This window comes from Narcine bancroftii, chromosome 1 (assembly GCF_036971445.1).
Source record: "Narcine bancroftii isolate sNarBan1 chromosome 1, sNarBan1.hap1, whole genome shotgun sequence".
In the NCBI taxonomy this organism is placed as follows: domain Eukaryota; kingdom Metazoa; phylum Chordata; class Chondrichthyes; order Torpediniformes; family Narcinidae; genus Narcine; species Narcine bancroftii.
Genome location: NC_091469.1, coordinates 24,461,166 through 24,475,336, shown reverse-complemented (window position 1 = coordinate 24,475,336; position 14,171 = coordinate 24,461,166). Strand labels below are relative to the sequence as shown.

General features: G+C 42.3%; 2 protein-coding genes across 9 annotated transcripts in view; one reads left to right on the top strand and one right to left on the bottom strand.

Annotated features, from left to right (window-relative positions):
• Nucleotides 1-14,171, top strand: part of klf9 (Kruppel like factor 9) — an 86,574-nt gene that overhangs the window by 2,494 nt on the left and 69,909 nt on the right. The window contains exon 3 of one of the 7 annotated variants that reach the window (XM_069922581.1): nucleotides 7,283-8,614. The exons of the other annotated variants lie outside the window; for them this stretch is intronic. Coding sequence (XP_069778682.1) covers nucleotides 7,283-7,568 — 286 coding nt within the window. The 3' untranslated portion in view covers nucleotides 7,569-8,614. Of the gene's footprint in view, nucleotides 1-7,282; nucleotides 8,615-14,171 lie in introns of those variants that run through there. 7 annotated transcript variants of the gene reach the window in all.
• Nucleotides 13,285-14,171, bottom strand: part of smc5 (structural maintenance of chromosomes 5) — a 121,857-nt gene continuing 120,970 nt past the window's right edge. Inside the window, exon 24 of one of the 2 annotated variants that reach the window (XM_069922513.1) lies at nucleotides 13,285-13,953. In XM_069922513.1, the coding sequence (XP_069778614.1) occupies nucleotides 13,945-13,953 (9 nt within the window). In that variant the 3' untranslated portion in view covers nucleotides 13,285-13,944. The remainder of the gene's footprint in view (nucleotides 13,954-14,171) is intronic. The other variant, XM_069922522.1, reaches the window with a different exon arrangement.

Sequence of the window (14,171 nt, the reverse complement as noted above, 5' to 3'; positions counted from 1 at the left end):
CTCACCCTTCTTATCAATCTTTTGTCTCCTGCATGTCTCTCACTATGACCATGAAAAGATATGTTTAAAAAAAACGTATCCAGCTGAACTTTTTGTCCTTGGCTGCTAGTAAGTTCCCTGTCCGTTCTGGCTTCCCTTTTTATGATTAATCATCACATTTTAACTTAAGCCATTTTAACCTAAATTCTCTATCTCTAACAATCCACCCCTTTCTCTCTTTAAAATGTGTGTATTATATATATGAATGGGGATTTTAACTCTGGGAAGAGAAATGTCTCATGATAAATTAATTTCGTGCTGAAGTAAAATTCTAACAGGGTCTCCCAGTTCCCCTGGTTGCATAGCCTGTTGGACCATGGAAATCACCAGGCTGCGTAGACAGGGAATAATACAGGGCAAAACAAGTAGGAGGAATAAAATACCTCCGATGACCCACAATAAGGTACGCCACCAGGTTCCTCCAAACCATTTGTCCATCCAATTTAATTTTGCAAAAGGATGCCAGGTTTGAACCGGTACATGGGACAAAGTACGAATATTATCAGTGATTTTTCGAATGGCTTGGCCATTATCATCAATCTGTAAGCAGCAGTTAGTCAAATTAAGCTTTCCACATACACCTCCTTCTGTGGCTAGGAGATAGTCTAGGGCCAGATGGTTCTGATATATAGCAGAGCGCATTTGACCTTGCTGGGATGCAAGTAATTGCAGGGCTAGAGCTGTTTGATTTGTAACAATTAAAAGTTCCTGCAATTTTAGTTGCAAGATCTACAAAAAGGTTATCTCCCCCAACTGCATTACCGAAACTTACATGGTTATTTGGATGGACTCGAACTAAGTCCGGCTGTCTTAAAGGGACAGGCATTTTCGAGTGTGGAGTGGAACTTTTCATTGGAACAGTACGCTGGTGTATGCAAAACCAGAGTCCATCAGGGCATGGTGGGCCTGAGTCACCCTTCCAACCGTTAAGAGGGAAAGGAGTGGTATTAGGAATCTGTATATAATGACCCATATTATTTCCTTCTTTTTCCACACAAGGGGTATATGGATGTTGGGTGGTATTTTCTGCCCAGCATTTCTCAGGAACTGAGGTATGGCAAATGAAATTACCTTCCTTTCTTCCCCAAATGTGGTCCTGAAACAGGACCACTGTGTCTCTGCATTTCTTACATTTCACACCTGATAAAGACATAGGCAAACTAAGAAAAATCAAAGAACATAACAATAACATTGTGAATCAAGTCTTTCTGCGAAATCGTAAGGTAAGAGGTTTTTCTCCAGGAACACAAGTCCAATCTGAGTTCGTATCAGGGTCCTGAGGCGCCTCTACAGGTCCCTTAAATCTGGATGCGTGCGTCCATCCCTTCTCTCTTGTTCGTGCTGCAGCCTCTGTAGTTAAGAGAACTTGGTATGGACCTTCCCACTGGGGCTGGAGTTTTTCAGTTTTCCAGGTCTTGATGAGAATCCAGTCTCCTGGTTCCACTTTGTGTAAAGAAAAGTCTAAAGGCGGTGTTTGTGCCAATAGTCCTCTCTTTCGTAAATCTGCAAGAGAGCGTGACAGTGCCTGTAAATAGTTCCTAACAAATATATCCCCTTCCCCCAAGGTGGGACACCCCTCAACTGTACTCCAGAAGGGAAGCCCAAACATCATTTCATAAGGGGACAACCCTACATCTTTTCGTGGGGCAGTACGAATTCTCAATAAAGCCAGGGGCAGACACTTTATCCAAGGCATTTTAGTTTCCACCATTAATTTTGTCAATTGCATTTTTAGGGTTCCATTCATACGTTCAACCCTCCCTGAGCTTTGTGGATGCCAAGGGGTATGCAATTTCCAAGAGACCTGTAGTGCATTACAAATCAATTGCTGGATTTTTGAACAAAAATGTGGACCCCTGTCTGAGTCTATAGAATCCATTATACCATATCTGGGGATTATCTGCTCTAGGAGGAGGCGAGCTACTGTAGAGGCTGTAGCATTTACTGTTGGGAAGGCTTCCACCCATCGGGTAAAGTGATCTATTACCACCAACAGATACTTCCATCTTTGGACTTGAGGTAACTCTGTGAAGTCGATCTGGATACTTTGAAAAGGGCGTATGGCTAATGGTTGACCTCCCATGGTCCCTGTCCTCATTATCTTCTTATTAATTTTTGTGCATAGGTGACAGTTCTGCACCTCCTGTTGGGCCAAGGTGTAGATTCCCTTACACACATATTCTCGAAGCACTGTGTCACATAAGGCTTGGGTGCCCCAGTGGCTCTGATGATGCAGGTGTTTTAAAATATTGCGAGTTATTTCTTTATTTAGAACCATTCTTCCATCTGGTGTCTTCCATGTTCCATCAGGCAGCTGGCTTGCGCCCAGCTGAGCCATGTCCTTTTCTTCCTTAGCAGTGAAAATGGGAGCCTTCTTTATGCCTTGTCTTATTGGGATTAAGGTCAGCAAACAGACTTCTTGTTGCATGGCTGCCCTTTTGGCTTCTTCATCAGCCAGTCTGTTTCCAATTGCTGTCGGGGTATCTCCCCTCTGATGGCCTGGTATGTAGACCACTGCTATTTCCTGGGGTAATGTCAAGGCTTCTAAAGTCAGAGTAATCATCTGTTCGTGTGCCAATTCCTTTCCTCTTGATGTAATTAGACCACGCTCCTTCCAGATCTTACCAAAGGTATGCACTACCCCGTATGCGTATTTGGAATCAGTGTAAATCGTTCCAGTTTTCTCTGCCAGTATTCTGAGGGCTCTCTGCAAGGCATATAGTTCACAGGACTGTGCTGACCAGCTTCCGGGTAGTCTCGTGGATTCTACTACTTTCCAAGTATTTCCTTCTATTATAGCATACCCACTTCTTCTCATTCCGTCAACACATCTGGCGGAGCCGTCAATGTAGAATTCATATCCTTCTCCCAGAGGAGTATCGCAAAGGTCTTCTCGGGTCTTGGTCTGAAGATCCGTCAACTCGACACAGTCGTGCTCCACCTCTCTCTCTGTTTCACTGCCGTATAAAAACTGAGCTGGGTTGCAGCTATTAATCTTTGCAAACTGTAGATCTTCTCCGACCATTAAAATGGTTTCATACTTTAATATGCGAGAATCAGTCAGCCATCGATGGGCAGTTTGTGTTAATAAAACACTCACAGAATGGGTGGTGTACACAGTCATCTTTCCTCCAAAAGTAAGTTTACGTGCTTCCTCTACCAACAGAGCAGCAGCCGTTACTCCCTGGATACACGTCGGCCATCCGCGAGACACTGGGTCCATCATTTTGGAAAGGAAAGCCACTGGGTGTCGCTGACCGCCTTTTTCCTGTGTTAAAACTCCCACAGCTGTTCCTTGGTTATGAGTGACAAATAGCTGGAAGGGCTGTTTTAAAGAGGGCAGAGTGAGTACTGGGGCTCGTGTCAGGCGATGCTTCAAGTCCTCGAACCATCCCTCCTCCTCCTGGGTCCATTTCAATGGATATTCATTTTCATTTGTCAGCTTTTCATACATAAACTTCACCAACGCTGAGTAGTCCTCTATCCATAACCTACAGTAACCTAAGAGTCCCAGGAATTGTCTTATTTCCTTCTTATTACGGGGTAACGGCATTCTAGTGATTCCCGCAATCCGTTCAGGGGTAATCCGTTTCTGTCCTTTACTTATCTGGTGTCCCAGATATACCACAGTTCTCTCAACGAACTGTAACTTGTTCCTGGACACCCGTAGACCCTTTTTCCCCAGATAATTCAAGAGTCTAATTGTATCTCCCCTCATTTCTTGTTCCTTGGGTCCTGATAATAGTAAATCGTCCACATACTGCATTAGTTGGGAATCATCAGATTGTGGATAGTCCGCCAGGATTTGTTCTAGCATTTGTCCAAACAGGTTCGGAGATTCAATGAACCCTTGGGGCAATACAGTCCACCGAAGCTGTCTCCGTCTACCTGTCCATGGATTTTCCCATTCAAACGCGAACATATCTCTACTTTCCTCTTCTAATGGACACATCCAGAAGGCATCCTTCAAGTCGATAACACTAAACCACTCATGGTCTGGGGGAATCCGACTCATAATAGTATAGGGATTAGGCACCACTGGGTGGCGGGTCTGAACAATAGCATTCAAACTTCTTAGATCCTGAACTAGGCGATAGGATCCATCTGACTTTTTCACTGGGAGTATAGGGGTGTTATAAGGTGACATGCATTCTTCTAATAGTCCGTCTCGTATTAGAGTCTCAATTACCGGCTGTAGCCCTTTTCTCCTTTCCAAAGAAATAGGATACTGACGTTTCCTTACCGGCTGATGACCTGGTATTAATGTGACATGTAAAGGTGGGATGTCCAGACCTCCTCGATTTCCCTCCTTATACCAGACTCTCTCGTCAATCTGCCGTTCATCCTCTTCCTTTAGAGCACAGAGGTGGACTCGCACTTCTCCGTCCACAGGGAGAGCACCCAAACCTAGGAGAGCCTGTAAGTCCCTTCCTAGGAGGTTAAATCCAGCCGACGGTAACAACAAGATGTCTTGTACCCCTTCTCTTTCTTCCAGTTTCACTGTTACTTGGGGAATTATTGATACCATTCTGGGAGCCCCTTCTATCCCAGAAATTGTCAAATTACTTTTTACAGGCTCAGTTCCGATTGGCACAGTTATTACACTACTTCGTTCCGCTCCTGTGTCCACCATAAACACCACCTCTTCTCCCTTGGGACCAATTTTTAGTTTTACCAGGGGTTCCCTCTTATATTTGGTCCCTAACATTTGGAACCCCTGACACCCCTAATCTTCTTCCATAAGTTCGAGGGCACGCAATTCCCTCTTGTATCGGGGGCATTCCCTCTTAAAGTGTCCTTCCTCATTGCAGTAATAGCACTTAACGAACCTCCGGGGTCTTCCCTCTCTTGGATATCTTGGATTGTTTAGAGGAAGGTTTTGTTTTCTTTCCCCTCTGGATTCAGCATTCATCTGTCGGATAGTCTGTACCATAACCTTTGTCGCCCTCTTTTGATCTTCTTCTCTCTGCACATATACTTTTTGCGCCTTTTTTAACAGGTCACTTAGGGGTTTTTCGCTCCAGTCCTCCTCCTTTTCTAGTTTCTTTCTAATGTCCTGCCATGATTTGGAAACAAATTCAATTCGAATAAGCTGTTCACCCATTGGTGTACTAGGGTCCACGCCCGCATACTGTTGGACATTCTTTCTCACCCTCTCCAAAAAATCAGTAGGGGACTCGTCTTTCCCCTGGTGGTTCCCAAATGCCTTGGTGAAATTGTGACCCTTTGGCACAGCCTCTCGTATCCCTTTAATTGTCCACTCTCTATATTGTCTCATACTTGCCAATCCCTCAGGTGTTCGTTTGTCCCACCTGGGTTCATTTAAGGGATATTTTTGTTCATGGGGTCTGGGGTCCCCAGGTTGTTCATATTCCCACATGAGGAGGGCAGCCCGTCGAATCATCTGCCTCTCCTGGGGTGAGAATAATGTTCCCATTATTGCCTGCATCTCTTCCCACGTATATGTGTTTGGTCCCAGGAATTGGTCAAGCTGTTCAGCCAGTCCTATAGGATCTTCTAATAACTTTTTCATTTCTTTCTTAAATCCCCACACCTCTGTACTAGTTAGGGGAACATTCACATATCCCGTTCCCCCTCCCGGACCTCCATAGGAACTTCCCTCAGGGGATTTAGGCTTATTGAAAATTTTGATGGTCCTGGACCAGTCTGGGATCTTGTCCAGGGTCGGTTTACCGGTGGAAGTTTAGGGTCCGACTCCCTTAATTCATCCTTTTTTTCCCGGCCCCTTTCGGGGCAATCAGATTCATCACCTTTCCCCTCCGGTAATAAGCTTTCCTCGGGCGCAGTAGGCACCGGGGGAATATAAGGAGGGGAAAGGTTGTCCAGAGGTTCCCATTTCTTTTCTCCCGCTACCCTCAATTTAAAACATTTTGTTAAGGATCCTGGCCAGGGAACCCAACAAAATGCATATGCTGACTCTTCTTGATTCACCTTTGGTCTCGAATTTATATATATGTTTAATGCTTGTCTAACCCAATCCTCATCAGATCCAAATTTCGGCCACCAGACCGAGGAACCTTTAATAGGTTGTTTTGACCAAAGGAGACAATATTGGACCATCTTTTTCTTGTTTTTGTCTCGATATCTTTTACTATCCCAATTTTCAAACATTCTCCCCAAAGGGCTGTCAAGGGGAACTCCCAGGAATTGTCCTGAATTTTCAGACGAGCCCTTAGATTTTGATCCTCCCATTTTCCCACCTAGATCCGTTTATCGTTGCTGAGGACCCTCTCGTTCTGGACCCTACTCCCTTCTTCTCAGACGCCTCATCGGAGGTACTGTCCCTCCTTCGGTTACCGCTGAGGTTTCCCTGGGGTCGACCCCTCTCTTCTCGGCACTTCGTCGGAGGTGCTGTCCCTCCTTCGGTTACCGCCGAGGTTTCCCTGGGGTCTATCCTAGAGTCCCACGACAGGGTCCTCACGCCACGACAAAAGCTCTATACCTGATCTATTACGTTAGGTTTTTTTTTATCCAAACAGGTGTATCCCATTACACCTGTTACCCAATCCCCACACCACAATCGTAAGTCGTCACTTACCGGTGTCTTCTCGGGGATTGAACCGTCACCCTTCTCCTCTCCGTCTTGTCGTGTCACCTTGTCCGGATACCACTCGCTCAAGCCGCCCGAAGCGACGAGCAAGGGACTAGGAGCCGCTGAACTCAGCGGGGTGCACCACCTCCGATGTCCCTCTTCTCGCCTCCCCTCACGGCCGGAGTGTAGATCCCGGACGAGCCCCCATTTGTCAGAAATAAAACTTCTCACACATGAGTCTCTTTAAAACTGATGACACGACAAGCTTTATTTACAAGTCTGCAGAGTTGGACTCAACTGGTTTCTCACCAGTTAAGCCCCGATACATACAGTGCATTGATTTTTATACCTTTTTTGCTTGTCCTTCCCCTCCTCTTTAACACTGTTTTAATTGGTTAGTTTTTGCAAAATCATTCTAAGTACACTTGCATTTTTAATTATCACGTTCGTTACGTACGCTGCGAACTCTACATACACTAAATTCTGTTTCTCACCCTTCTTATCAATCTTTTGTCTCCTGCATGTCTCTCACTATGACCATGAAAAGATATGTTTAAAAAAAACGTATCCAGCTGAACTTTTTGTCCTTGGCTGCTAGTAAGCTCCCTGTCCGTTCTGGCTTCCCTTTTTATGATTAATCATCACATTTTAACTTAAGCCATTTTAACCTAAATTCTCTATCTCTAACAGTCTGTTTGGGCTGCATCAGATCACAACTTTGCCATCGGCCATGAGAACCAACTTTAAAATGGTACCAGGAAAGGAGATGGATGGGTCACAAACTCCCAACATGCGGCTAGGAGCAGACAACGATTCCTCTGGCCATATTAAAATGCCTCAAAATCCCAATAATGGGGTATTCGGGAAAGCAATGAAAATTGTTTTAAATTTTGCACCTCCCGAAAATGATTTTGTGAAGAATTATTTGAAAATCTACCTCTGTTTTAATTTACTGTTACACCTTGTCAGAAATTGAACTATACGGTACCCATTTCAGAGTGTGAATGTATAGGAAACAATATAGAGAGTATGTATGGTATGGATTGCACTTTGTATAACAATTTGTACTTAAAACTGAGTAAAATTTCAAAAGAATATGAACCTTTTGTAAAATAAATGTCATTTGAGTGAGACAAGAATTGAAAAGGACAGAGGACTAATGGATTGCTTTTTAATTCTTGACAACCATATAATAAAAATTCACTGTGCTTCTGTCCTGATAATATCCATCTGGTAAAACTAAGTTGAGATCTATTTTAGTTCAGCTCAGTGGAATTTTTCCTGAAAGCCTTTTCAGATCCATTTTAACCACGTCTGCCTGAACCATTTTCTCTCAATTGAAAAACTGCATATCTGACATTCAGTGTCTGTCAGGTGAGCACTAAGTTCTGCTACTAAAGAAATTAAAGACAAAAGTCTGTTCTCTTTATTTTCTGTGGCAGAAAGTTTATTGATGGCATTCCTGTCTTGGGATGAACCAGGTGGCTAATGATCTTATTTGACACCACAGTGAGCTTCTGAACATATTTAGATAACAGTATAGAGAAAATTCATCTCCAAGGCCAAAGTTTCCAATGCTTTAACATTGCCTGTCCCTACCCTGGTTGCTCCTCTGTGGTTAAAACTCTCATACTTGTGCTCTTTAGTCTTTTCCAGAAGTGAGGTGACCAACTCCAAAATTCTCAACTCCATTGAAACCCCCCAAAAAATGTACTTCCTGTGTTCAAACATGCATTTACAAATCACAACCACCCTCACCACCAAATGTGCAATGTGCTTTTGTTTGACAACCCATGGTGCCTGCACCAACCTTGCAATGCTCTGGAGCACCTGCATTCCTCTGGTTTGGTCCATTGCATATCATTCGAATGATCCCTTCACCTTTGACAGCTGCCTGTTAACTTGCTGAGATAAAATGCTGAAATTCCTTCCTTAAAGGCTCTCGTTAAGCTTGGTTGCCTTTCCAAAGTATCTCCTGTAAAACATTCTGGGAAATATTATTAAAAACACCACATAAATTCATTTGTTGCTTTTTACTGGAAATTGCAAGCAAAAATGTAACAATCAAAATAGCTTTTTCAAAAACTTACTAGAGGAACATTTATCACTTGGTAGTTATTGCAACATCTAGCAAATTCTAAGATTGTTCCAACATGAACTAAGATTCAACAATCTTTTACAAGTGAGCTGCTAGTGTCCAGAAGCAGATTGTGCATATGAAAAGGCATTTATGTAGTGCCATTCATGAACTTCGCATGGTATTTTATAGCCAAAGATGTACTGTTCAAACAGTAGTTACTGGGGGACTAATTGGAGGCAGTTCAAAACTAAGTTTCTAGTGTTGGTTTAAAACTGAGCAATGGGGACCAATTATGATGCATATTCTTGGTTTGAGCAAGGGAACAGTAAAAGATTCAACAGTAAAGGGTTTGATAGATTTTATTGTTACACAACACAGTATCTATCAGGTGTGGCAATATCAGAAACACAGAAATGTTGGAGAAACTCAGCAGGTCTTGTAGCATCCATAGAAAGTAAAGATGTACAAGTAACATTTCACAGGCCTCTGAGCCCTTCAAGGTTTGAGTAAAATGCAGGCAGGTGCCCAAATTAACAAGCTGGGGAGAAGGGAAGACTAGGCAGGGGAGGAGCAAGGACTAACAGACAAAAGATGTTAATTGGATATGGAAGAGACACAGGAGAGAGGAAAGGTGAGAAGTGACTGGGAGAGAGGTTGTTTTGGGCTCTGGAAGCAGAAACTGGTAAACGGGGAAAAGGGAAGAGAGGCAAAAAGGGACATAGGGAAAAATGGGGGTGGGTGCGTTATTTTTAATGTAATGTGACTCTAGCACAACTATCCCATTGGCAAATAAACAGCAGATGGCTCGGAAAGACAGAAATTTTCATACTTGATGACAGCAAACACCATCCTGGCAATCTTGAACCAAGTAGTTCTGCTTTTGCTTTTGACAAACCCAAGTCCCTGGCCAGGTCATTTAATTCTGGCTGTGTTGACAGATGAGAATAATAACATCTGGATCAGTGTTACTTTTCATTTCTGGTTTGTGCATTATGGCATCTTCATCTTCCTCATCTAGGCTCCATGTCTCTGGTGGTTTCTGAACTGCCAAACTGTTGCATGCAGCAATGGTCTCATGGCTCAAGGGGCAGATTGGGGTATTCAATAGATCTCTTTTTTTAAGCAGAGAAGCCAGGTACATCAGTCAGAAGGAAGTAACAGTCCATCATGTGCCCATTCTGTTCTTGCCATATCATTGGGACTGCAAATGGCATTGGCTTCCGAGTACATCTGAGCCAAGCTCTCAGGTTGACTGCACATGTTGCACAACAATTGTGAGAAGCCCAGGGATTGTCTTGGTCACCAATTTTACTATAGTAGAGTTCATAGGCTTTGTTAATAAATGTAGTTGTGCTGCGTCTTTGAGCCTTAAGCGTGTACTCACCACAACTGTAACAGAATGTATTGTAGGTGTTGCGACATGTCTTCAGGAAGATTAAATTCAGCAGAAGTGTCAATGCTATTAAGTACACTTACTGCCATTTCCTGAAAAATGTGTGCATCAACACACATCAAAATCTCTATCAATGTAATGCACAGCAACTGTTAATGTGAGCTGCTTTTATAGCCTGCCTGCATCTATCCTAACTAGGCCTAAGGCAAAATTTACTTGCACTAAGTGCATGCCCAAAACAGCTTGCTTTGTGGGCAATATCCTAGTGGGCATAAACTATGACAAGGAACCACAAAAATAAGTTATATCTAAAACACAGCACATGATAGGTAAATTTTAAGGTGATTTTCGTGATCAGCAGCCCAAAAATCCATCAAGTACTCCCAAAATTGTTCAGGAAGCAAAATCCTCATTGACCAGTGTAATCTGGCATGGAAGACCTCATGGAGGTTACAGAAAAAAGTGCTAGAAGATGCTGAACTGAAGATGTGAAGTTTAATAGTTATAAGCTGGAAATATTCAAAATAGAGGTGATAAGCACGATGCGATGGAGGGAATAAGGAAAAAACATTCCATTGCATGATTACTTCCAGTGCCTTTGGGCAGGGCAGTTGGGATTCCAATCTCTACTGAATTGCCAGATTCCTTCGTAACTAAGAAAAGCGAAAAGGAGAAATCTGTCATATTTCAAGAAAATATCAGGGAAATGGCAATAATTGGAGAGTTCTTTCACAGAACCTACATGAACTAAGTTGCTAGCAGCTCTGCTCTCCAATTCATTTTAAAATATGATTTTGAATTTTTTTTTTATTAATTTTTTCAGGCCACATGTACTGTCCAGCTCTAACTGAATTGAGTGGTTTGTGCATTAAACAGGAAAGTCTGCAGTCATGGTTGAATGCAATACACAAATGTGGGGAAACTCAGCAGCTTCTATTGAAACTTGGAAGGACTGTTTGGGGCCCCAAATGGTGGTGAGGGAGGTGGTGTGGGTGCAGGTGTAGAATTTCCTCCAGTCACAGGGGTAGGTACTGAGGGGATGATTAATGGAGAGGGATGAGTGGGTGAGGGAATCCAAGAGTTCCCTGTGCTGTGGTCTCGTGGTTGCAGGTGGCAGAAATTGTGGAGGATATGTTGGATGTGGAGTCTGGTTTGGTGGTAGGTGAGGACAAGGACGATCCTGTCCTTGTGTCTCGGGGTTGAGGAGGCCAGGGCAAGATGTATGGGAAATGCAGGAGATGCGAGTAAAGGGCGAGTCAGTGGCAATCACATGGTTTGTGAAGTCATTTCAATCGCCTTGGTAGGTTTAATCACATAAAGATCAGTTAAAGTAATAATGTCAGCTATCCTCCCCTGAATGAATCAGAGGGAGTTTAATAGTAATCCCGGAGCTTTCTGATCATAATTGTTGATAGCTATTTTTACTTAAATTCTACACCACCTGCCATGAAAATAAAACTCAGGTCTGGATTACTTATTTGAATGGAGTGAATTATAATCTACATAAACTCAAACACTATCTTGCTTTATTACTGTACCTCCTATTAATCAACTTTCTGTGGCTAAACCCCTTGAAAATAATTTATGCAGCAAGTGTAGCAGAATATATATATTTTTTAAAGCCATTTGTTTCGTTGAAGGAACAGTTTAAGATTATTCGACAGTATTTATTATAACAACAAATTAAAGCATTGTTCTGTTTTACAACAGGGTAGTGGTTGAGACTGAAATCTTAACAATCCAATCTGAAGTGGACTGTTTATTCAAGTTACAAACCGTTGAGCAGCATCTGTGGAGGGAAGGGAATTGCTTTCAGGCTACGACCATACATCAAGACTGAGAGTGGGAATACAAAGATAACCAGTATAGAGAGGGGGAGGAGTGAGGCAGAGGCTAGTAAAACACAATGCTGTAAAATTGAACGGCTGAATGGTCTATTTCAATATGATCCAAGTGGTAAATTTAGATTAGTAAATATCCAGATGATATGAAGATTGGTGGTATTGTGGTTAGTAAGGAAGGTTATCAAAGCTTGCAGTGGGATATAGGACAGTTAGAAGAGTGGGCTAAAAGATGGCAGATGGAGTTCAATACTGATAAATGTGAGGTGCTACTTTTTGGTAGGACTAATCAGCAAGGGTCATATATGTTAAATGGTTGACAATTGAGCAGTCCAGTAGAACAAAGGGATTTAGGAATTCTGGTACATCATTCCCTGAAAGTTGAGTCACATGTAGATAGGGTGGTGAAGAAAGCATTTGGTATTTTGGCCTTCATAAATCAGTGTATTGAATACAGGAGTTGGGATGTCATGTTTAAGTTGTATAAGGCATTAGTGAGGCCAAATTGGAATATTGTGTGCAGATATGGTCACCAAATTATAGGAAGGATATAAGCAGAAGAGAGAGAGTGCAGAGATTTACAAGAATGTTGCCTGGTTTTCAGGGTTTGAGTTACAGGGAAAGGTTGATCAGGCTGGGACTTTATTCCCTGGAGCATAGGAAACTGAGGGGTGATTTGATAGAGGTATTTAAAATTGAGGGGGACAGATAGAATCAATGTAGACATGCTTTTTCCATTAAGAGTGGGGGAGATTCAAACAAGAGGACGTGGATTAAGATTGAAGGGGGAAATGTTTAGGAGAAACATGAGGGGGTATTTCTTCACTCAGAGGGTGGTGGGAGTGTGGAATAAGCTTCTGACTGAAGTGGTAGATGTGGGTTTGATTTTAACGTTTAAGGAAATGTTGGATAGTTGTATGGATGAGAGAGGTGTGGAGAGCTATGGGCTGGGTGTGAGTCAGAGAGACTAAGTGGGAGAAGGTGTTTGGCACGGACTGGAAGGGCCAAACTGGCCTGTTTCTGTGCTGTAATTGTTATATGGTTATAACTGTGTCCTTCGAACCCAAGGTTCAGTTTTTAATATTCTGCTAAAGGATTCAGACCACAAAGCTTATTTGCATGGTACACCTAATTTTAGAGTAAGTAAATAGTATTGAAAAACCCCCAAAATGGGCTGTTCATTAACTGGCTTACAATTCTACAATAAATTGTTGGGTGTTCAATACCCAGTAAGTTTTTTTTTAATTTTTTATTTTTCACACCATAAATCGCATTAACCATGATACACACTTTTTCCTTTTCACACATATACAGTGCCATTTTCTCCCCCCCCCCCATCCTCCCATCCCACCCTCCCTACCTCCCCCCTCCCGTCCATTTAAGGTACAAAATCTAGGATACATTAAACCAGTCAGACAATGTTGTCATTCAATAAAAATACACCAGAAATTCCACTGAGTCCATTCTTTTCATTTCCTTTTCCTTCCGTTAACTTAGGTAATGATTGTCCCCGGTAGGTTTTCGCTATTGTGTTTAATGTAAGGCTCCCATATTTGTTTGAATATTTCAATATTATTTCTTAAACTATATGTTATTTTTTCTAATGGAATACATTTATTCATTTCTATATACCATTGTTGTATTTTCAAATTATCTTCCAATTTCCAGGTTGACATAATACATTTTTTTGCTACGGCTAGGGCCCAGTAAGTATTTTTGAGGTGCAGTCACTATTATAATCCAGTTAATGATCATGCAACAAGATCTCACTGACAGCAATGATGTTGTTTATAGGCTAATTAATAGTCAGACATTAGATAGAACCTCTGAATGTGTTCAAGGCAAGCAGAACTCTACTTCGACATCAAATCTGGAAGGTGGAGACCAAACTGTGCAGCAGCAGGGGATCAACCTGAAGTATTTGTACTGAAGTCTGTAGCTGGACTTGAATGTTCCAATCTTCTACTTCAAGGCCCGAATGCTATCATGAAGTGACAGATTTTTATTGAACTGAACATCCACTGTCAGCATTTCATTGTCATTCCTGCTGCAATATACAAGGCCATTAACAATGTGTTAATCCATACTGCACTGCAAATATGGTCCTGCTCTTCAAGAAACTTACCTCATCAAGAGTCTCACTGCTGATAAATACCAGCAACTGTGTAAGGGCTGCTAGAATTAGTTGACAGATACTTATCTCTTACATGGTAAATAAATATATCATTTTTGGACTCAGTTTTGATCACTGCCAAGACCTTGATA